Raw genomic sequence first — 24,309 nt, 5'->3', positions numbered from 1 at the left:
CCTTGTAGGTCCCTTCCAACTCTGCTATTCTATGATTCTATGATTAGCGTTTTGGTGCTATTGAAACATTTAAATTCACTGTTAAAAAGACTCTTCTTAAATGGTATTAATACATGTGTGCATTCTTCCCCTATATGGCTTGGGACCAAACTACCTTCTCCCATAAAAATATCCCTGGGTTTTAAGACCTTCTGGAGAGGCGCTTCTCGGAAAAGACCACCTCGAGCGCCCCTCTGCCGCCCCCTTGCCTCTTAAAGACCCCCTAAGCAATCCCACCGCCCCCAAGGGGGCAGTACTGCCCACTTTGGGAACCACTGATGTAAAACAACAACAGAGATAATGTGGAATTATCCAGATATCATGGGATCTCTCCACCACAAAATGGCGCTGTCTCATTGAAGCACGATGGGGCCTTTCAGAGAAGGGACGAATCATGGGGTTGTGCGTGAAGGAACGCATCGCGATAGGGGAATACTGCAAGGATGAAAGCTGTGGTAAGGCGTGGTATTTTTCCTGTGTATAGAGAAGCTCTGAGTGTGTGGAACTTATATATGCAGTTCTGAGTTCCATCATGGAAGAAAGGCAGAATATAACTAAAAATGTCTAGTGTGGATATTCCCAGTGTTCATGGAATGTCTACTCTGAATAATTCTCTTTTTTAAGGGAAAAAAAGAAAAGGGGAGAGTAATCTGTAGTATAAAACCATGAAAAATCAAGGCGTACAAATGAGAACCAGGGGGGCGCCTTCATGTCGCTGGGTTGGCATCGTGTCCCTCAGAAAAACCAGTCTCCCCCCTGACACCAATGAAATTGTGGAGTTGCAAGGGACCACAAGGATCATCTAGTTCAACCCTCTGCAGTGTGCAGGACCACCAATTAAACCATCCATGAGGATCAATGTAGGAAATGAATCTTGAGCATGTACAGAATGTGTTTGCATCAACAATAACCAGGCACAGTCCATGCCTATATATTTCAAATTCAGAAGCAAGATCATAAGGTCCCAATGCTCTTCTTGAGTCCCCAGTGCTCTCACTTTCACAAAATGCCATCCACAACAAGGAAAGGAGTGAATGAACTGTTAACTGAAGAAGAATACACACTCACCCTGTCATCATCCTCTGCACTGTGCTATTGCAAGAATTCACGGCTGCAACTTGCAGCAATGGGCAAGATGGATTAGACAAATTCATGGAGAATAACATTTACCAGTGATCATTAGCCATGACTACTGAATTGAACCTCTATGTTCAGTCAGCATATCAGTACACGAGGGGGGAGCATGGGTTTGCTATTGCCTTCCTGACTTGCTTATCGGTTTCCCCTGGATGGCTACAGTGGGAAACAGGTGCTGTTTAGATGGACCTTTGGTCTGATCCAGGAGGACTGTTCTTATCTGTCTGGCTCCCCTCCTTCATGGTGTGGAGAATGTGGATGGAGAGACATTTTCCCCCTCTCCCATAATACTAGAACCCAATGGGGTCATCCCTTGAAGCTGACTGGAGGGGGATTCAGTACAGATAAAAGGAAGTGCTTCACACAGAGCATAGTTAAACTATGGAATTTGCTGCCACAAGATGTAGTGATGGCCATTAATTTAGATGACTTTAAAAGGGGGTTAGATAAATTCCTGCAGGATAAAGCTATCAATGGCTACTAGTCCTGAAGATCAGAGGCAATAAGCCTATATACACCAGTTGCTGGGGAACATGAGTGGGAGGGTATTGCTGCACCTTGTCTTGCTAGTGGACTTTTTTCAACAGCTGGTTAGCCAGTGTGAACAGAGTGTTGGACTAGATGGACCCTTCGTCTGATCCAGCATGGCTCATCTTATGTTCTTCATCTGAATCTTCTTCCCCACCCTCATTTACACATCAGTTCTACAAAGCAAATGTTACTCAACATGGAAATATTTTTAAACAAGAACGACGCCTTCCATTACTGTCCAAGAACAGAACATTCTGCTGATTTCAGATGTGTGGGGTGAATAGATGGGGCTGCAGATCAAAGCCTGAAAATTAAGGGAAATGGCTGAGCAACAAATGTTTCCCACAGTGGCCAACCAGACCACAGTGGCCAAATTTAATCCATGAGGAAGCGATGGAGATTATAGAGTCAACCTTATATAGAAGAGCCGATTGGCAACACCCTCCTACCAACTTCATCTGTGAAGTAGCAGAGATAGTACTAAAAAAACCCTTCTTCCTATTTCAGGACCGGTTTTACTGGGAAATATCAGGCACTGCCATGGGCTGTAAATTTGTGCCACAGCTTGCTAATCTTTTTATGGATCATTTCAAACGCACCTATATTATGAACCAGACCAACATTTCCCCCCCCCCCGAATTAAAAGCTATAGGAGATACCTGGATGATATTTTTCTCATCTGGGAGGGTACTGCTGCAGAACGTCTGGGATTTAAAACATACCTCAATAGTGTGCACCAGACAATAAAATTCGAACTTAATTTTGACACTTCTACAATCAATTTCTTAGATGTCCTGGTTATTAAAGAAGGCACCTCCATCTACAGGGATACATATAGAAAGAAAACAAATGCAAATTCCTTCCTCAAATATGATAGTTGCCACCCTACCCACATTAGGAGAAACTTACCCTATCCACAGCTGATTAGAATAAGAAGAAATTGCTCTAAAATGCCAAAATCCTGACAAAACAATTTCAAATCTGGGGGTACCCCAGAAGACTGCTCAAACAAGCAGTTTTTAAAGTCAGAAGAATGGAACGGAATGACCTATTCCAAAATAAGAGGGAGGAACAAAAGGACACAAGGATGTTTATACCTATCACCTACAATAGCCATAGGAGTTCCATTCAAACTGCAATCTTTAAGCATTGGGATTTGTTGGCAGGTATAACTGGTTGTGAGCAGAAACCTGTATTTGTATATAAATGTGCCAAGAATTTAAAATACCTTTTGGTACACAGCACCCTGAGAAAAAGCAATGAAGAAAGTCAAGCTTGCATCTCATATGAGAAAACTAGGGGTAATTTCCCGTGCCATAGGTGCAATGTTTGTGTAAATAGCGTACAATTGAAAAATTTCATCAACCCACAAAATAATAGACGATACACAGAGATATGTTTAACTGTGAATTCAGAGGTCTGATATATGTCATTCAATGCCCTTGTAAACTCTTATACGTGGGCATGACCACAAGGACGATAAAAGCTAGAATTTGGGAACACAAGAGCTGTATCAGGAAGCATAGAACACAGGCACCCCTTACAAAGCACTTTATTGAATTGGGCCACTCTGAGGACATCAAATTTTGGGTCATAGAAAGGCAAATTGGCTCTGGCCAAGATTTAGAAAATAGGTTAAAAAGGAGGGACTCTTTTGGATATTCTCATTACAAAGCATGATCCCTAGGGGACTGTAATTGGGTTTCAATTTTATAATAATAATAATAATAATAATAATAATAATAATAATAATAATAATAATAATAATAATAATAATAATAATTTATTTCTTACCCGCCTCTCCACTTGGATCGAGGCGGGGAACAACCAGTATAATGTATATATGTTCTTTGACATGCTTACCATCTCCATCTCTTCTTGTTCATCAGATTTGATATTCCTTGTTAAAGGCTTTTCTTGGGTAAAGGCAACAACAACCCTTAAAAAGGACCTTGCCCTTTAACTTTAAATCACAGGTGTATGCTGATTCTTCAGCAGCAAAATAAAAGCACAGCTGTGAAGTGCTTGCAAGCTGTGGCTGTTTACAATACCTTCTATGGGCTTCCTTTGAATATTTGGTAAATATTCCAAGATATTTTCTTTTTTATATATAAAAAACTATAAAGAAACAATCTCAGAGAGTTCTTTATTTTTCTAATACTATGCAGGAATTATACTGCATATTGTGGGAAGTGACATCTGATTATCTATATTGTTTGGAACTTTTAAGTCAGTCCTGAGAAAAATTAGCCCATGGTACTAATCAGCTTGGGTAGGTCTAATTAACTTTATTTAAAAAAAAAAAAAAATACAGCAATAAGTGTTTGCCTTTACCCTGGCTCTTATAAGTGTTTGTATTTGTTCCATAGCACACTGGCCATTGAGGAAGACCATGAGTCGAAACGCGTCTGGCCAAATTGATTAAGTCTACTGAGCATTTTCTGTCTAGCAGTTTGATTGTTTTGTTGTATTATTGTACATGTGAAATGCTCTGTGTATGTTACTCTTAACATTATATTTTAGTTTATAAAATTGCATTTTTTTAACCTGTTTCCTTAACTTCCTTGCTTTCATTCAAAGGCATGCTGCCTTTGATTCTGGAGGTAGCATATAGCCAGTCCTGAATAGTAGCCATCAATAGCCTTTTCCCTAATTGAATTTGTCTAAAAAACAGGGTGCACAACCTTTTATGCCTGAAGGTTATGTGTGATGCTGGCTCCAAGGCTTAGGAGCTGTGCATGCGCACACACACATATGTACATGCCCCCTGACACATGGATATATCCACACACACATGTACACACATACATATGCAGATATATGCACCACACACACATACACAAATGGACATGCGCGCCCGAGGAATTCCAGTCTTTGGCAGCAAATCCCTATCCACCCTTTCCCACTGAACTCCACGGGGCTTCCTTCTGAGTTGACACGTCCGCAATTGCGCTGTTTGCTGCTCTCTTCTGTTTCTGAGTGGAGCCGCCGCCGCCCAATCACAGCGATGCCGAATTGCGCCATTGTTTTCTTGGGGTCACTTCTCACTTCCGCCCCGGGGACACCAAAAGGTATTATGCGGATATGGATTTTCGGAACAAAACAGCAACAAAGACGCCCGAAATGAGCCCGGAAGTTGGCGCTTCTTGTGAGTCTACCTATTGCAAGTCTAAGGCTATCAGCGACATCTCTCTATCTTATCTTAGATCTTGCACGAAGGAGAGAGAGGGGCGGGGCGAAAAGCGAGCGTTTGCAGAACTCGATGGTCTCTGCGATGCAAGGAGGGCCACTTCCGGTGACGCCAGTGGAGGCGTCACCGGAAGGCCGGTGGAGGCGTTGGTTGAGGGCGGAGTGGGATTCGGGGGGCTGGAGCCGGAGCAGGCCGCGCGTGGGCACCCGCACACCGTCTCCGGGGCTACGGATCGGGGCAAAGGGTGGGAGGGGAGGAAGGTGAGTGGTGTGCGAGAGGAAGAGAGCCTGACATATTTGCCATTTTGCCGATCTACTGCTGGTGCTGGTGCTGCTTCCTGAAAGAGTTGCGGGCTTTGCAGGGCCTACCGTAATTGCCCCTCTAAGCCCTTCAAAACACTCCTCCTCCTCCCCAGTGTACTGCAGACCTGGCTTTGTCCCCCCACCCCACGTCTCAAGGAGCTCCCCCCTCCCCTTCCCCTCCACCCCTCTGGGACTTAATCCCAGGCAGCCAGTTAGAGACCCTGCGTAGACCTGGTTGTGGCTGCTAGTTTCCCTCTGCGCCCCCTCAGCATCTTCTCCAAATACGCTTTAGATCGCAGGTTCGTTCCAAGCCTGCCTTAGTCCCCACAACCACCACCCACTTCACTTCCTCCTTTCGTAGAGCTGCTGTGATTGCCTCTTACAAGGCTGTGCTGGGAAGCCCCTGGGTGATCTCAGGCTAGCTGCTCTCTCCGCCCCTGCTTCTGGCTGCAATATGAGGATAATATCAGCCTACAGTGTAGGGCTGTTGTAAAGAGGATTGAGTCGAGCACACTGCGAAGTGCTTTGAATGTTATGAAAAAGCCCTGTGTAAAATGTGTTGTTAATAATGATGGCATTAACCATTCGCCAGGAAGAGGCTCCTCTTTTCTCTTCATCTACACAGCCAGTTTTAAAGTGTTTTAGCCTTCATGGTACTGGTTCAGAGGCGCTAGCACAATCGTCAGGCTGCACGCAATGGATTTGAGGTCCCTTTGCTGAGGCAGAATAGGCTTGCTGTGGTTATACTTATCAAATAAACAAAAGGCTAGGTGTTTTGTGCTTTGGCATACAAGACTAAGCCAAAGCATGTAAGGATAAAGCCTGCAAAAGGGGTTGGAAGGCAACTCTTGCTGGCCTAAAATTGACAGGCCCCTAAAACAGACAAGTGGCCATGCAGAAAAAGGGGGCAAAGGAACCCCCCAAAAGGCGTGTGTATGGGGGTTAGGGTAGAAATTCTAGGGAGTGGGGATCTCTGGGCAGGTGGGGTCTTCCTTCCCGCTTAAAGGCACAGTTTAGCATAGCAACCACTGCTGTCTATTAAGGGAAAAAACAAGGAAATTCCAGAGATGGAGAAGTTCTTCCAGAGCCTTCCTTGCTTTCTTCACTGTGCCCCCTCTCCCAGCAGTTGGCAGTGCAGCCCCCACCTCATCCTTGTTGTTACTTCCATGCAACCTGGGGATGGGGGAGCAGAAACCTTTAAAAAATGAGAAACAGAATTGAAGTAACCTTGAGGCAAAGATTGAAACTGATGAGCAGTGCCTTCACATTGTGCCCTGAGGCTAGTCCCAGGTGAACTTTTTAGGCTGACCACTGATGTTGTGGTTGCAACATGGGGAAACGGTAGTTTATCATTTGTCATCATCGGGAACATCATGGCCATTATTCCAAAGGTGGCCAGGACACACATACAGCTGCATTCACTAAGAAGTGATGTGGGTTTTCTGGATTTTCCCCCCAATGCAAATTAGGGTTATTTGCGTAGGAAAACTTTCATTTTGCATCTGAGAATTTTCTGATGCTGTAGAAAGATCAAATTTAACATGTTTATGTTACTTGTATTTGTAAAAAAAAAAGCTAATAAAAGTTGGTGAGAAAAAAATTAAGCCAAACTTAATGTGATATAAATGTTATATTATGAAGGTGTGTTTTTATTGGAATAGCAAAAATGTAAAGACAGTAACATATACTTCCCTTGCATTGTTTAAATTTAAGGAAGGGAGGGGAAGCAAAGGTACTGAAAATGCTGACACTAATTTTAGCAACACGAAGAACTGTGTGTGATGTATTGATAATCACTCATCGATTTCAGCAGTTCTTTTCAAATAAGGTTGTTGGGGCACCTTCAGATTCTCTGTCGCTATTTATTAGTTCCATTTCACTCTGAGACAGAAGTATTTCAGTGACAGGCATGTATTCTCTCATATCCTTGCTATGGATAATCACCTAAAACATTAATAACAAATGTTGAAATTGCCAAGTTTACCTAATATTGTATTTGCAATTTGCATATATTTATTTTTTTCTAATAAACCTATAAAATGAAAAAGCACTGGGAAATTTTCCATCCCACATCACTGGTTCCAGATGGCTATAATGGTGGAAGAATTGCATTTTCAGAGTAATATCGCCTAAACTAATGCACTTCTTGGGTGAAGGCATTGTGATCTTGTGCAACAGTTGAGCAACGATTGTGCACTTGTGACATTGTAAAGTGATTGGCTAGAAAGACCATAATAGTTGGTCCGGGATTTCTACAGAGATGGTGTAACAGTATTGAAGAGGTTGAGCCATGAGCCAGAAAGTCCCTGAGACATAAATTCCTTTATTCAACCTGTATTTTATCTGTTTTAGCACCTCACCTGCAATCTTGGGGTAATAATACTAATTTACTATACAGGGTATTTTACAGGTTACTGGGTGTTTTGAACATTATATAAATGTACTGTTGTAATCTAATTTGTTTTTTTTTTCCTTTTAGCATGGCAAGGGAAAATCCGAATGTCAAAGTGTAAGGGGAAGCGAGCATGTTTCAAGATACCTGGGATTACAGAGCTAGAAGAGACCAACATCTATCTTTCAACTTCTTTCTTGTGTCATTGGATTACCTACCAGATCCCTGTGGATAAATTTTTGCTATCCAAAGCCCTGATCAGAGAAGAAGATGTGCATTATGATTCCTCAGCTCCTGATGACTCAAGCAATGGGTACGTAGATTGGCACTACCTGCTCCAAAGGGCTCTGCAGCATTTATCCAGATTATATCAATGTAGTTGGTTTTGGATTTGGAGCTGGCAGTATCTTCTGCCCACCTCTAATGGATTGAGGCGTAGTAATAGCCTTGCTGTGTAATGGCCTTGCTGCTGCCTGCCCCCCCCCACCCCCTTTTTTAAAAGGACAGATGATGCACACAGCATTCTGTGAGAAGATATGCTCAGCCTGTGTTCACTTCAGGGCTGAAACAGAGTAATCAAGGCACATCCTGGGGAAACTCCTCTGCCTTGAGACTTCACCCAGATTTTACTGCCAAAGCTGGAAGCCCAGTTGGTGGGGTGAAACTGATATACAGCTTTGTTGTGCTGGTTGGAGATTATTTAGTTCACCCAAGCTACCAAAATAAGGCTGGGAAATCTTTCTTAGGCATTTTTGAAAAGGCATTAGCTAGGAATGTTGGGATATCCTGTTCTAGGGCAGGAGGTGGGACTGGATGGTCTCTTTCATCCTTCCAGCAGTACAACCTATGGATCCTTTCAGATCTCTAGACAATGTCTTGACAAATATTTTGGGACACTGAAACTGTTATAATGCTAAGAATGGTCTTTTTTTTTTAATTGGTTGGTTGAGAGCTACCATGATGTTGTGCAGTGTGGGCAGAAGGTAGATCAGGATTTCCCAGTAGATCGCTGGGTGATTTGCAATAGATCAGCAAGGATTTCTGACTCCCAGTTGTTTAACAATAGCAGCAACAAAATCACTTTCCCCACCAAAGTTAGGTTGCTGAAATGAAGAAAGCTTGGGGTGACAGGAGTGGACTTCTGTGCAAAAGGGTTTTGAGCTCAATTCAGTCCTGGTACTGAAAACAAATTCTTCAGCTTAGGATGCACTTTAATGCTAAGGGTATGTCTTTTGCACCTGGCTGTGGTTGATGAATCTTGGGGTCGTAGTAAAAAATAAAGTAGATCTAACATGGCTGAAATCTTCCCACCTGTAATTTAGGGAATAGGTTGTTAGATTTGAACATGGGGGATGGATTCTTAGTCTAGTGGTCATTCAGTTGTCTTGGGCAAATCACCATTTCTGAACAGTTATATATTAACCTGCCCTAGGGGAGGAAATGAAATTTTTGTTCAGTTGAACTTTTCAAGTCTAGTTCTGGGGAGGTTCTCTGAGTTGACCTATGCATCATTCTTGAGATGATCCTTGTTTCTTCATATTTACTGACATTAATGGCTGCACTATCCTGCTGTTCTTTTCTCAGCTGCTTGCCGCCCAAATCATGCACGAATGTACATGCCCTGCTAAACTTATTGGTAGGATCTTCTCCCCAGCTGTGTGGATGTTTGGAGCGGATTTTTTAATGTGAATCCCTGTAAAATATCCGGACTACAGAGTGAGTATATCTAAATCTCCTTGTTTCAGAGAATAGATCATTGTTGCATTCCTTGATTCCTCATTTTTCACATGGAACTGGGTTAAGAGCACACACCTAAAAGTTCAGAGATGTGGGGTGCCCATGCCAGTAGTAATTACACCCACTTGCTCCATTCGCTCTATTCAGTTCAGCTGCTGCATCGGAAGGGGAAGAAACTGACAAGAGTCAGTTCAGGGCATAATAGCAAGAGGATGACATTGTCAACTGGGAGTTATTGCCCTCTTCCCTTTGGTGATCTTCTTGGAGCAATTCGTTCGTTTGCAATTGTGGTTGGCCACTTTGTGAACAGAGTGCTGGACTAGATGGACCCTTGGTCTTATCCAGCGTGGCTCTTCTTATGTTCTTATGCAATTCTTTTTCTTTTTGGGTGCTTTTGAATTGTGCAAATGGATTTGCATTATGTTCTTTTAGTATTCTTTTTTTCAGGTCCTTTGCATGCATGCACAGATTAGCTGCTGTTGGGATCTGCAGAAGCTGAGTGTTTGTCTGCCCCGCCCTCCTTGCAGGTACTAAAGGCTCCTGGGTGTTAGAGGGGCAAGCCTGCAGCGAGAGACAAAGGGCTCTCGGCCATGGACATGAAGCCACTAAGAAGATCTGCCACCTGGAAATAAAGAACTGGATGAGAGTCTAAACTGAAAAAGTTATTGATATAGTCTGTATACGCGTTGAGTGGGTGGACATAAGGCACCCGTACTTGCAAACAGCAAATATACCCTGGCAGGAATACTTTTATTCAAGGGCTACAGAACCCTTTGGTAGGAGATAGTTGTGTTTTAAGCGCAATAACCTATCTTGGTTGATGTGGTGTTGTCTTACTTTATTTTAATGTTCTTAATTAGATTTTAACTGTTTTTACCACTCCTAATATTTTTATATTACTTGTTTCAGTAGTTTATGTAATCTGTGATCGTATATTACTATTTCAATTTTCAAACTTATTTTAATTTGTCAACATTGATTTTAATTATTAGCAACTAGTTTTATGGTGAATAATTGTTAATTAGAGTGTGTAATCCCTAACTGATGAAATGGTGTTCACCAGACAAGGATACAAAACCCTAGGGCTTCCAGTGGAAGTCCCTATTGACAGCAGAAAACAGAAACCTAAATCCCAGGCTGCATTTACACAATTCTTCTCTCCTAAAAAAGAAGTAACAGCAGTAGTAGTTGGAAATGAGGCTACAACTAATTCTGTATTAGGCTGGTCTATAGACCCCAGGTGTGCTATCTTGGGATACATTTCAAATGATAATGGCAGGAACTTGGCATGTGAGTTACCCCTTGTTGATAATACCTCCCAAATAAGTGCACAAGAACAGCAAATCTCCCTAGATGACCTAATGGAAAAGCAGGTAGAACTAGCAAGCTGCTCCCCATTATTAGCACAAAAGGAGAATCCTCCCAGCCACGAAGTGAGTAATCTGAAAATTAATGATGGTTACTATATAACTGAATAAGGTGGACAACAAATAATTGAACAGTTATTTGAAATTGAAAAATGGGTGATTGACACCTCCAAGGATCTAGGTTTAATCAAATTTTTCCTGGCTATTGAAAGAACATGTTCAAAAAGCTTATTGAAAGAAATTTGTGTTAGTTCAAAAAACATTGTGATATTTTGTTATTCTGTGGAAAGAATTTTATGGCAAATTAAAAAACAAAAAAACGTTATTGAGATTTCTATCACCCCCGTTGTTAATATTGTTTAGTATAGTGTACATTATTGCAGTTGTGTGCCCTCGGCACTCATTGGTTGCTATTATCTTATCAGGTACCGCCTCCTTTAACTTTGTGTCGTGAGATGTATGTCATAAATGTTTAACAACCTTGAGGCTTGCATGGTTCTGACTGCAGTGTCTTCCCCTCCCTCCCCTGCTTTTCAGGAGCCATGGCCACCACAAACCCTCTGGAGAACCTCCAGGTGGAAGCCAGCTGCTCCGTCTGCCTGGAGTACCTGAAGGACCCTGTGATCATTGACTGTGGTCACAACTTCTGCCGGGTATGCATCACCCGTTGGTGGGAGGACTTGAACCGGGACTTCCCCTGCCCCGTTTGCCGCAAGACTTTCCGCCACCGCACTCTGAAGCCGAACCGGCAGCTGGGCAACATGGTAGAGATAGCCAAACAGCTGCAGGTCACAAACAAGCGCAAGGTGCGGGACGAGAACTTGTGTGAGAAGCACAACGAGGTGCTCCGCCTCTTCTGCAAGGAGGACCAGGAGGCTGTTTGCTTAGTGTGCGAGATCTCCCACGAACACCGCTCCCACACGGTTGTGTCCCTGGATGACGCCTCCCAGGAATACAAGGTAGAGTCGCAGTGGGGCACGGTTGGGTTGAAGCTTTTAACGGGGAGGCATAAAGAGCAACATGACCGGCAAGATGCTGTACATGTTTGATGTATACCTGTCCAGCGGGGCACTTATCAGCACACTTCCAGATGAGCTTGCATAGAGGGGTGTACAGCCTGAGTGGGAATAAGGAAGTCCATCAAAAGATCTACACTATTCATTACACCGTTGTTTAAGTGCATTGTTGCGTCCTCCCTTGCTACGTTACAAAATGCAACTTGAGCCCAGTCAATCGAAATACCTTTTCTTCTATCGTTTTACCCCAGCACACTCTTCTTTAGAATGTTCTTCATTATGCTCATACCGGCTCTGAAGTAAACCTCCTTCTTCCGGTGACTCTGAGCTAGACCTGCCGGGATAAGCCGACAGGGAGGCGGGGCGACGCGTAGGGACGAGGGAAGCCCTGCAGCGTCTTAAAGGGGCCACGTGCGCCCCGAAAGATAAGCAGTTTTTTTAAAAAATTAAGCCTCTGTCCCCTCTTTCTGCAAAAAATATAGCCCTTAAGCCAAATCCACATCCCCTAATAGGATCGCTCCTGTTCGGAGTTCCAGCCAACCATGCCTTCCTCTAGAATAGTGTAAGTGTCCTCTCCTGTCTTGATTTTCGAGGGCGAGGAGTGCTGGAAGCCACTAAGCATTGCTTGGTCCTCATTGGGCTGTATTTATTTATTATTATTATATTATTACATTTATATACCGCCCCATAGCCAAAGCTCTCTAGGCGATTTATTGCATTTATATCCCGCCTTTTTTCTCCAAGGAACCCAAGGCTGCATACATAATCTTCCTCCTCTCCATTTTATCCTCACAAAATCTTCCTCCTCTCCATTTTATCCTCACAACAACAACCCTGTGAGGTAGGTTGGGCTGAGAGTCTGTGACTGGCCCAAAGTCACCCAGTGAGCTTCCATGGCTGCTCTCCCCACTCCCAGTCCAACACTTTAGCAACTACACCACACTGGCTTTTCTTAATAGGGTATGGGGAGGCTGCCGTTTTGAGTTTTCTGTTTGTTTGTTTTTGTGGTATTTCTGCAACCTTTGAGGTTCTCTTGACACCTTTCTTTTGTTTCTCAGTGGCCCATTTGGCCTCCGTTTCTGTTGGCACAGAGGCATGGAGTTTACTTAGAGGGACAGTCAGAGTTGATGGAATGGAAAGACTTAAAAATAAGCAGCAGGAGCTTGAAAGTTGATGTGGACGGTAACTGCAATCCAGTGCCGAGACCTGCAGAGAAGGGCAACACAATGGCTTTTGCAGGAAGGCGAGAATAGTGAATAACAATATGTAAATTGGGTCCTTTGTAACCTCAGAACCTACACCAAATGGGTCCGAAACACCCCAGTGCTAATCCAAACAGACAAACATTTAATCCCAGCTGACAAGCATCACCACAGACATGATTGTAAATAAGGATCTATTTATTGTAAAAATTGCACAATTAAACAAGTGGCACGGTGGCTATATAAGTACACAATCTCTCTCTCTCTGTGGTTACAAGAAAAGAGAAAGAAATGCAAATACAAGATTAAGTAAAAGAATTGCAGTTCTTTGCTAATAAGATAACGGCTTGAGCTTCCTCCTTATCCGCTTCTGTTTACTACTTGTGGTTTAAAGCTAAACTAAAACACTTTCGACTATACTCAAACATAGAAGTTAACCCTCCCAATTCTTCTTCCTGCAATATATTTGAATCTAAAAGCTATGCTGAAGCATTACTAAGTTCCTCTGGGCATGTGAAGAATAAAAGCAGAAGTTAGAGAACATCTAAGACTTGGAAATAATTTCAAGTTCCAGCTTCAGAAAATAACTCCCAAGTCCTAAAGTCTAGAAATATTCTAAGTCCCAACTTTCAGGGAAATACTCTTAAGTCCCAAAGACTAAAAGCATAAAGAGATTCATAGTTACCCAACTCCATGGGTCCGTCAATCCCCAAGTCCGAGGTGAAGTTGAAGAGAAAAATAAAAAAAAAATCTGCCCTGCAACATCTGCTACCTGTGCTTTTATACACTTGTTCTGGCCAAAGGTAGGGGTCAATGAGTGATGAGACCACCATCTCCCAATTACTAATGGCATGAATAAGTGATTAGACCACCCATCCACCAATTAGAAGTTAGGTGTCTCCCCATCCCCGTCACGTGTTATACTCATGGGGTCCACAAAACATGGCTGTCATATGGGCGTCTTATCTTGATTGGCGTATTAATGTCTAGCACATCTTCTTTGAGCTCCCGTTCCTCTTCAGACATATTGGGTCATATCCGCCCAAACACCACCTCCCAAGTGTCACATTTGCTTAGTAATATAACTTTCCCCGCCCAACTTCAAGTGAGGACATTCTCTTATCAGCAGGTGCACACCACGAGATGTCAAAACAGGTTTTTCCCCTCCTAGTGGATGTCCGAGCATGCTCAGTTCTCTCGTTCAGCTTGCTCACACACTCTCCCGGCACACTGTGGCCTTGAACGTGCTCTGAGAAACCGCTTGTAAAGTCTACTGTGATTCCCCCCCCCCTTTTCTTCAAAGACAGTCCTGCAAGTCTTACCCAGAGTCTTAGTTAATGGTATAAAATCAATTAGCATAGAATAAAATTTCAAAGTCTTCATGTCCATGGCTCAGGGATCTGGAATATACTTTTGGGGGCCTTTCAGATATGAGTCTGGGGTCTTTTAGGGGGTCTTCTTGGAAATCTCCCCCAAACACTCACTCAAGCCATTCCACCATTCCAGATCAAATCATCCATATTTCACTTGAAGTAGCCTTCTTCATGCAGCATAATTTAACCCTTTTAGCACCAGATTAACACAATATAAACAGAATTGATTTTGCAGTCTATCTAATATTAAAACAGTGAACTAGGCAATGGGCCAATTTACATGTCACGGCAAATCATGGGAAAATCAATCCACGGTTTGCCACGCATGAGTCGGAGTGTGCGTACTGCCTCCCACGCTCTCCTCCATTCTCCTCACTTCTGCTTTTAATCAATAACCTACGATCAGATGGCTTGTAGGTTGTGAGTGTGATGTTTGTATCTGGAGCACTGGATTGTTTAGGGGCTAAACAACGCAGCTGTTAACCCAACAAAGAACCAGCACTGTGAACTTGCATGTCACCGTCAACAAATCAGGGATGCTTTAGGGTGGATTCCTGCATTGAGCAGGGGGTTGGACTCGATGGCCTTATAGGCCCCTTCCAACTCTACTATTCTATGATTCTATGACCCAACCAACTGTAGACTCTTGATTAAAAGTGGAAGTGGCTCATATGCTGCAGCAGCATGCCTACTCATGCACAGCAAACCCTGGGTAAATTAACCCAATATTTGTTGTTACGTACAAACCAGGTCAGTGGGAGCTTATTCAATTTATCAGGTCAGTCAACATCATATTATTTTTACTAACCAGATAATTCACCATTGTGGCCACATTATCAAACAATTATTCAGTGAACTTAATTAGTGGGCTTTCTGCAGCTCCCAAAGACTTTAAATTAATCCCTATATTAAAATGCAATTAATGATTTGATAAAATTGTTTCAAAACCAGCTAGGTAATTAACAAGTTGCAATTAATTAATGCTTACATGAATACGTGCAGTTAATACTTTTTAGTTACTTAATGGCAGAGTTCAGTAATGAATTCTTCATTAACAGAGTTGGCAGATGAATAGAGTAGCAGTTCATTAATAACTTTCCTTTAAGTGAAAATTGAAAAGGAATATTATGAAATCAATATGTGTCTTCTCTGTGTTCAAGTTGATATTACTATCCCTGTAATTCTTACTGGTTTATTTATCTTGAATCAAAGAGTTCTACTGCTATATTCCTCAGATAAATTCTCTCATAGGGGAATCGTTCAGGAGAGAGACCATCCAATTTAAATTGGACACCAAATTCTTGACAGAAGATACAAGGCAGATATGCAGATTAAAATGGCACAACATGGAGTTTTCCATCGTGTTGTTGACTTTTACCACTGGCTACAGAGTTCCCTGGCGAGATTGGCGAAAAGAAGGGATTACTGCTCTAGGAGAGCCAGCGGGATTGGGTTTTTTTGCAGCAATGGCTGATGGGATGCCATTGAGAGGACCGTGGGAGGGGAGAGGGTGGAGTGACTGTCAATCAAAATTGCGATGGATTTTACTCAACTCCACGGTAGCCCACAGTGGAGTTAGAACATGTTGTGTGGGGAATACCTCCTAAAAACTCAATTGCAGGCTCTCAGTCATCTGGAGGACCACACATTCCCCACCACTGTTTTACAGTGTTTGTATACTGCTTAAGAGCTGTTTGTAGGATATGGGTCTATTAGTCATAATGATAGGATAATGGCTATCAATCTCGACGGCTTCATGGAATCTCCATGTACAGAGGAGTTGCTGGGGGAAATCACAGGAGAGGGCTGAGAATGGCAAGTTTTTGTGGGCTTTCCAGAGGCATTTTGTGGGCAACTGTGAAAGGCGAGATGATGTTGGGTGAGTTCACATGATCACAGAGAGAAAATAAACCATGGTAACTTATTTTTTTCTCCCTGCCCAACCACATGGGTTTCCGGGTGATTTGTAAACCATCCTGATGACCCACCCTTGGCAAGTTTAGATGTCATAACCTGCGTCCAGTGAAGGGAATTATGCTAATTAGGTGACTCATAACGGACATGCAGGGAGAGGGAAAATAAGCTACAGTGAGTTATTTTCCCTCCATTATCAAGCGAATCCAGTCACTGGATCAGCAGGGTGGTTAGAATCATAGAATAGTAGAGTTGGAAGGGGCCTATAAGGCCAACCCCCTACTCAATGCAGGAATTCACATCAAAGCCTACCTGACAGATGGCTGTTCAGCTACCTCTTGAAAGCCTCTAGTATGGGAGAGCCCATAACTTCCCTAGGTAATTGGTTCCATTGTCAGGGAGTTTTTCCTGATGTCCAGCTGGAATCTGGCTTCCCGTAACTTGAGTCCATTATTCCGTATCCTGCACTTTGGGAGGATCGAGAAGAGATCCTGGCCCTCCTCCCTGTGACAAACTTTCAAGTACTTGAAGAGTGCTATCAAGTCTCCCCTCAGTCTTCTCTTCTAAGGCTGAACATGCCCAACTCTTTCAGTCTCTCCCCATAGGGTGGTTCTTACATTTGTAATTCATTCTCTTAACCGCTCTGCCCCTGTCTGTCTCTCTCTCTCTCTCTCTCTCTTTCTTTATGCTGGCTCCTCTTTCATGCAGGAAAAGATGCAGAAGTGCCTGGAGCCCCTGGAACGGAAGCTGCAGGAGATCGCCCACTGCAAATCCCAGGAGGAGAAGAAGCCTGGGGAGCTCAAGGCAGGTGTTGAAATGCTCTGCATTCCATCTCTTGTCATCCGGAGCTGGAATCCCCTTCCAAAGCAAGTGATGCAATAGACACAGGCTTGGCTTTGGCTCTGGGAGATCTTGTCAAAACTCAGTCTTAGATTATATTTATTTATTTATTTAGAGCATTTTCATCCCACACTTCTGCCAAAAAAAACTCCTGGAGCGGCTTGCAAACTATCAGTTTAAACAAGACGGTCCCTGCCCACAGGTGTGCCATCTAAAAAGATACAACATGCAAGGAAAAGGGGATGGGTGGGGGGGAATGATGGAGGGCCTGTTCAGACGACACACTGACCCACTGTGGGACGCTCAAAAACGCCATCCACAGTGGGTTAGCATGTCATGTGGTGGGTGTTTACACACATGCACACACACACCCCATAGTGGATGAAATACCCACATTCACTACCCTCCTGCTGCAGCATGGTTAGCAGGCATCCATGGGGGTTGCCATGTCGTCTGATGGGAACTCCATGGGGTGACCATAGAGTCCATTGGTAAGAGTGACCACCACTTCCAGTGCCGCTCTTGAAGGTGCAGACTTCTTCTCTAGTCATGACGGCCATCAGATGGCCAGGGCAGCTGCTGCAGCCTAATTTACACCATCGCACCCACTGGGATACAAAATTATCCACGAGCAGGGAGGGGTAAGTAAACCATGGTGCTCTGTGGAGGTAACGGCCATGTGATGGCTACGTACATCACGATTTTCCTACTCCTCCCTGGTCTGTGGATACTTTACCTTTCCTCCCCCCATGATCATGTGAATAGGGCTGTAACCTTTCAGCAGAGCTGATGGAATGGCTGTGCTTCCCCCTCTCATCTCCCTTTGTTACAGCCTGCTGGAATGGCTGCTGGTAGTGACTGTTACCAGCCCATAACAGACTAATTCATCTATACATGCTGTCTGGGAATGATAGGAGTTGTAGTCCAGCACATCTGGAGGGCACCAGATTGGGGAAGGCAAGACTATAGTTTTCTGGATCATCTGTTGGGGCTTTCTTTATGATAGCAGCAACAGTTGTCCTAAAAAGTATCAGTCCAGGGTTGTTAAATTACTGTAAAGTGTGACACTAGGAGGGTTATCCATCACTGTTGATTGAATTTAATTAGCTCAGCAGGGATGTAATCAATCCCAGAGGGTTTTCCTGGATTAAGGTGTGAGATGAGACCTGCCGCTTCTTTAGCAGAGGGAGGTGCTCATGATGGCAGAGAAGAAAAGACTCTTGCCAGATTAGGTCTGGACATAGATCCACCAGGTCAGTAAAAATAAATATAAAGTAGATCACCAAGATCTCAGTAGGATGACAGCAAATAAGAGCCTGATCCCTAGAATACAGGGTACCTGAGACCAGAGCATAAAATGTTTAGGGACATGGCATTGAGGAAGCTGCAGAAGGTTGTTCTACTCTGTCTGCAGAGTGAGGACAGATTAGTCTGAGAGAGCATGGGAGTGACTGGCCCAAGATCACCCAGTGAGGTACAAACTTGAACTGTGATCTCCCTAGTTCATGTCCCAGCACTCTCTCTAACCACCAGAACACGATTAAGCAATTCAGGACAAATAAAAGGAAGTACTTCTTCACACAGTGCATAGTTAAATTATGGAATTCACTGCCACAAGATGTAGTGATGGCCACCAATTTGGATGGCTTTAAAGGTTGGATAAATCCCTGGAGGCGAAGGCTATCAATGGCCACTAGCCCTGATGGTTGTGTGCTATCTCCAGTATTCGAGTCAGTAAGCCTGTGTGCACCAGTTGCTGGGGAACATGGGTGGGAGGGTGCTGTTGCACCATGTCCTGCTTTGTTGGTCCCTGGCCGACTGCTGGTTGGCCACTATGTGAACAGAGTGCTGGACTAGATGGACCCTTGGTCTGATCCAGCAGGGCTCTTCTTATGTTTAGTGTTTGAAGGCTTTCCTCCCTTGGTCAACCCTGAACCTGCTACTGATCAATTTCTTTGGGTGACTTTGAGTTACAGCCTTGTCCAAAGCCTTTTTCTCATCTCTCTACAGCGGAAAGTGGAGGACCGCCGCCAGCTCATCATCAGTGAGTTTGAGGAGCTGCATCTCTTCCTGGCGGAGGAGCAGGAAGTGCTTATGCGGCGCCTGGAGAATGAGGAGAAGGAGATCCTGCAGAAGCTAAAGGATAACGTGGCCGAGCTGTCCGAGCAACGGGTCGCCCTCAACAGCCTCACCATTGAGATTGAAGAGAAGTGCCTGCAGTCAGGCATGGAGATGCTCAAGGTGCGTGTACAACCAGCTCCCGTACCTCTCGCCCCTCCTGTGAACCAAGGCTGCTTGGAACATCCCCCCTGTTCTCGAGGGCTTCCTCTAAAGAGGCACATCCATTTCCTTAGATAGTCTTGTCGGAACTGGATGAATCAAAAGAACTTCCAGAGGTCATTTACTTCACCGAGGTGCTTGCAGATAAGATACCTTTGGTCTGGTGTCATTAGGGGAATGAGAGGGGGACACTCAGGGTGTCATGCTTTTTTGGTTCCATCGTTGATCATGGAGGGCTCAGGGCAGAAGTACCAATTTTTAATTCCTGGGGTGGGGGTGCAGTGTATCGGATTTCTGTGAAGCCAAGTGATGAGAGAACAGTGGAATTTCCAGCACTTTAAGGGGAAAAGCCCTCTGGGACACTTACTAGTGACTGCTGCTGAGAGCAGGAGAAGTATTTACAGCACACTATGGTTGCAGGGCCTTGGGTTCGCAAGCCAAATCCAGCTCTCCTGGGGAGCCCGATCCCACCCTCTGGGGTTCTCCCGATGGTCACACCCCATGGCGCCCACCTCTTTTCCCCAACCACCGATGGTTTGGTGATTTTCCAGCTTTTGCAGGTCTTCTCTCTTTCCAAAAGATTGAGATGTTTTTCCCAAGTCTTCGTTACTGGCAGTAATAACTTGCTTATTATTTATTTGCAATATTTATATACCGCTCAATAGATTCCAGAGTGGCGAGCATAGGAATAATAGAGTAAAAAAGTTTTGTGTTTTTAAAGTTTAAAATGGCAAATTAAAATTGATCAATTTAAAACGAAGTGCCGATAAAGACCGGTAGCTAGTCAGTTGAGGAATGCTTCCTGGAAAAGAGTTTTCAGGGGGCGCCAGGAGCAGCATAGTGTTGGTGCCTGTCTGACCTCCAGGGGCAGGGAGTTCCAAAGAGAAGCGGCCACCACACTAAAGGCTCTCTTCCTGATGGACTCCAGTCAGGCCGTAGGTCTATGTGGAACCACCCATCCAATGACCTCAGTGACTGGGCAGGTTAGTAAGGGAGAAGGTGGTCTCTCAGGAATGCTGGTCCTACGTTGTTAGGGCCTTGTACTGGTACCAAAACCTTAAACCTGGCCTGGTAGCCAATAGGCAGCCAATGCAGTTCCCTCAGCAAAGGCGTTACATGCTGAAAAGGGGGAGCTCCTGACGACAGCCAAGCTGCTGCATCCGGAGCAGCCTTAAGGGCAGCCCCACATAGAGCGCATTGCAGTAACCCAGTCTTGAGGTTACTAATGCCTGCACCACCGTGGCCAGGCTATCCCTGTCCAGGAGACGCCACAGCTAGCGGAGCCAGCCAAAGCTGTTAAAAGGCTTTCCGAGCTGCCCCGGCCACTTGGGCCTCCAGCGACAATGATGGATCAAGCATTACCCCCAAACTACGAACCTGATCTTTCAGAGGGAGTAGCCATCTCATCCAGAACAGGCAATGATGCTATCTCCCGAACTCAGGAATCACTCACCCATAGGGCTTCCCTCTTGCCAGAATTCAGTTTCAGTTTATTGGCCCTCATCCAGCCCATTAGTGCGTTTAGGTGCACTGATCCAGGACTTGCACAGTCTCTGCTGCTTCAGATGTCGCAGGGAGATAGAGCTGTACTGCTGGCATTTTGTTCCAAATCCCCTAATGACCGCTCACAACGGCTTCATGGAGATGTTAAACAACATTGGGGTTTAAGAAGGTGCCCAGTTGCCAAGGGGCCAAGGAATGGTCAGGTAGGACTGGGACAACTGGGACACAATGCCTCCAGTGCCCATCCCATGGAGTCGATCCAGGAGTGATACCAGGTCAGTGGTATCAAAATCCAATGAGAGACCGAACATAATAAAGAGGGTTGCACTGTCCCTGTCCCTCTCTCGATAAAGGTCATCCATCAGGGTGACCAAGGCTGATTCAGTCCTGTAACCAGGTCAAAAACCAGATTAAAATGGGTCTAGATAATCAGTGTCTCCCAAGAGTGCCTGCAGTTGTTCCTCCACAACCCTCTCCAATACCTTCCCTAAGAAAGTGGTATTCGGAACTGGGTGGTAGTTGTCTAATACCGTTGAATCCAGAGTGGGTTTGTTCAGGAGTGCTCATGCTACTGCCTCCTTAAGGACAGCAGGGTCCACTCCTTCCTGTAGAGAAGCATTCATCACCCCCTGGACCCACCCAGTCAAACCTCCTTGGCTAGCTTTTATTAGCCAGGAAGGACGAGGATCAAGAGAGCACTAATCGGTCGCATTTCTACAAGTACCTTGTCCACATCATCAGGCCACAGCAAGTGAAACTGATCCCACAAAATCAGACGCCTCAACTGGAACTGTGTTAACCACAGCACCAGCTTTGCTGTGGGGACAAGCAATTTTGTCCTCAAAAGTGAGATGCAAAAAGGTCACAGCAGGACCTTGAGTGAACCAGGGCCCCATTCGCTGGGGAGAGTGTTGACTTCTATCGGACCACTCGAAAGAACTCTGCTGGATGGCTATTTGAGGACACGATGGAGGCAGCAGAGTAAGCCTGCTTTGCTGCTAACACCGCCATGCAATATTATTGTTGTTGTTGTTGTTGTTGTTGTTGTTGTATCCCACCTTTTCCCCCAATACTGGGCCTCAAGGAGGTCTTACAAAGTTTAAAACATACATTGTAAAACCTAGGAAAAGAAATGTTTTTTTAAAAAACCGTTTAAAATACACAACAAAATTATAAGTTATTAACGTAGATGGAGGACCAAATTACTCTCCAAAGGCCTGCTGGAACTAACAAGTTTTAGCAATAGGCAACGATTATGTGCCCTAGAGAGCATGCTCAGCCACCTTCGCTTTGAGACTTGCGCCATTTGCACTCTAGCTGAGACCAGCCTGTTTCATTGACCCAGTAACTTCAAGCTCCCCAGAGCTTATTTGCATAGGCACCATGGATGTGGTCTGTATCCCCCTCATGGATAGGAAATAGATGCGTTGGCCTCAACTTCTGGCAAGCCTGTATGTAAGCATGAAGTCCAATGTGCAGACATCAGGATGGGCATCCCACAGAGCGACAAGAACAGGCTGGTGTGATCCTGAGTACATCCTCCGTCCCTGCACATGTGTAGGACTTGCACAGCTGCATAGAGCTAATATTTCTGGATGTTACAATGGCATGCTGGTAGAAGATTTGCTTTGCACAAAATGCCCAGCATTTCTCTTGTGGCAAATTTGTGGAATTTTGAACTGTTGCCTGTGCTTATGAGCTAAAAGAACAGGCTTTGGTTAAAGATAGCGTAAGGGGTTCTTCCCCATTTCTCCTTCTGGATGGGCAGTTTTTTACTGGGTGGGTGGGTTCCTCCATGACCAGGTGATTCTTAACTAATTTTCTTCTTGTCCTTTTGCAGGATGTGAAGAACACTCTTGAAAGGTAAGGACCAAATCCCTCTTTGGTCATCCCAGGATTCTGGGGATGCTTATCTGTGGGGCAGGCCTTGTCATCCCCTGTCTTTGTATATTACTGGCTTTAACCATAAAAGGTTTGGCAACTTTGGGTCTCCTGCAGACTATGTGTGTTTTCACACTAGAGATGTCAGAGGAATCCATCCGAAAAGTAAAGTTTGCTGAGTTTTTAGCCACTCCCCCACCCCCTGTAATTCAACACACTTACCCGCAAACTGGCCTGGCTCGATGCAGATGGAGTCAAGCCAGCTCATGGATTTTCAGATGTGTTTTTCCCCCCTTAAAGTGAGATTTACCTAAATTGCAGGTGCAATTTGCGTAACTTGCACACGGTTTGGCACCATGGTATGCGATATGCCTAAAGGCCTCTGGCATTATTATCCTGCTGAGGTTTAGACTTCACAGGAGGAGTGAGAATGGACAAATCTGTTGGGTCCAGGCCTGACCTGGGATATAAACCCAGGATTCTGCCCATTGGATTTGTGAAACAGTTAAGCTTGTAGATCCACCTAGAGAGGTAGAACACCTGCTTTGATTACAGAAGGCCCCAGGATCCTTCCTTCGCATTTCCACTTAAAAGCATCAGGTGGCCGGCAAAGAGCCACTGCCAGCTAGAGTCGGTAATGCCAGGACAGATCGTCTAATCTGTTATAAGACAGCTTCCTTCTTGGAGCTTGGAGCTTGGATCTTGGAATTGTTGTAGATCACAAGCTGAATATGAGCCAACAGTGTGATATGGCTGCAAGAAAGGCAAATGCTATTTTGGGCTGCATTAATAGAAGTATAGCTTCCAAATCACGTGAGGTACTGGTTCCTCTCTATTCGGCCCTGGTTAGGCCTCCTCTAGAGTATTTTGTCCAGTTCTGGGCTCCACAATTCAAGAAGGACACAGACAAGCTGGAGCGTATTCAGAGGAGGGCAACCAGGATGATCAGGGGTCTGGAAACAAAGCCCTATGAAGAGACACTGAAAGAACTGGGCATGTTTAGCCTGGAGAAGAGAAGATTGAGGGGAGACAGGATAGCACTCTTCAAATACTTGAAAGATTGTCACACAGAGGAGGGCCAGGATCTCTTCTCAATCCTCCCAGAATGCAGGACACGGAATAACGGGCTCAAGTTAAAGGAAGCCAGATTCCAGCTGGACATCAGGAAAAACTTCCTGACTGTTAGAGCAGTGCGATAATGGAACCAGTTACCCAGGGAGGTTGTGGGCTCTCCCACACTAGAGGCCTTCAAGAGGCAGCTGGACAAGCATCTGTTGGGGATGCTTTAGGGTGGATTCCTGCATTGAGCAGAGGGTTGGACTCGATAGCCTTGTAGGCCCCTTCCAACTCTGCTATTCTATGATTCCTATTAACTAAGTAACTGAGCTTAAAGATGGAAAAGGAAATGAGGATTCACCAAGATCACCATGCAGAAAAGCTAAGTATGAATTATGAGACCTAAGGAAATGATCACGTATGTAGGCCTAAGAAGATTTCTGCTGGATCAGACCAAGGTTTATCTAGTCCAGTATTCTGTTTGTGTGTTAGATTTTTAATCTGCCCAATAACAAATGTGGAAAATACTACGAGTAAGGAGAGGAGCCC

The 24,309-nt window shown here is 44.5% G+C and overlaps 1 protein-coding gene across 3 annotated transcripts in view; it reads left to right on the top strand.

Moving 5' to 3' along the window:
• The first annotated feature begins 5,141 nt into the window (after window positions 1–5,141).
• Window positions 5,142–24,309, top strand: part of LOC134395933 (E3 ubiquitin-protein ligase TRIM39-like) — a 35,440-nt gene continuing 16,272 nt past the window's right edge. For 2 of the 3 annotated variants that reach the window (XR_010025234.1, XM_063122208.1), the window contains exons 1-6: window positions 7,628–7,904; window positions 9,176–9,307; window positions 11,233–11,654; window positions 16,909–17,004; window positions 19,051–19,281; window positions 22,664–22,686. Coding sequence is in view for 2 of the 3 variants with exons in the window: in XM_063122208.1 (XP_062978278.1) it covers window positions 11,238–11,654; window positions 16,909–17,004; window positions 19,051–19,281; window positions 22,664–22,686 (767 nt within the window). In the remaining variant the exon portion in view is untranslated. Of the gene's footprint in view, window positions 5,158–7,627; window positions 7,905–9,175; window positions 9,308–11,232; window positions 11,655–16,908; window positions 17,005–19,050; window positions 19,282–22,663; window positions 22,687–24,309 lie in introns of those variants that run through there. The other variant, XM_063122209.1, reaches the window with a different exon arrangement.

This window comes from Elgaria multicarinata, chromosome 3, assembly GCF_023053635.1.
Source record: "Elgaria multicarinata webbii isolate HBS135686 ecotype San Diego chromosome 3, rElgMul1.1.pri, whole genome shotgun sequence".
NCBI lineage: Eukaryota > Metazoa > Chordata > Lepidosauria > Squamata > Anguidae > Elgaria > Elgaria multicarinata.
This window is presented reverse-complemented; position numbering and strand designations above follow the sequence as displayed.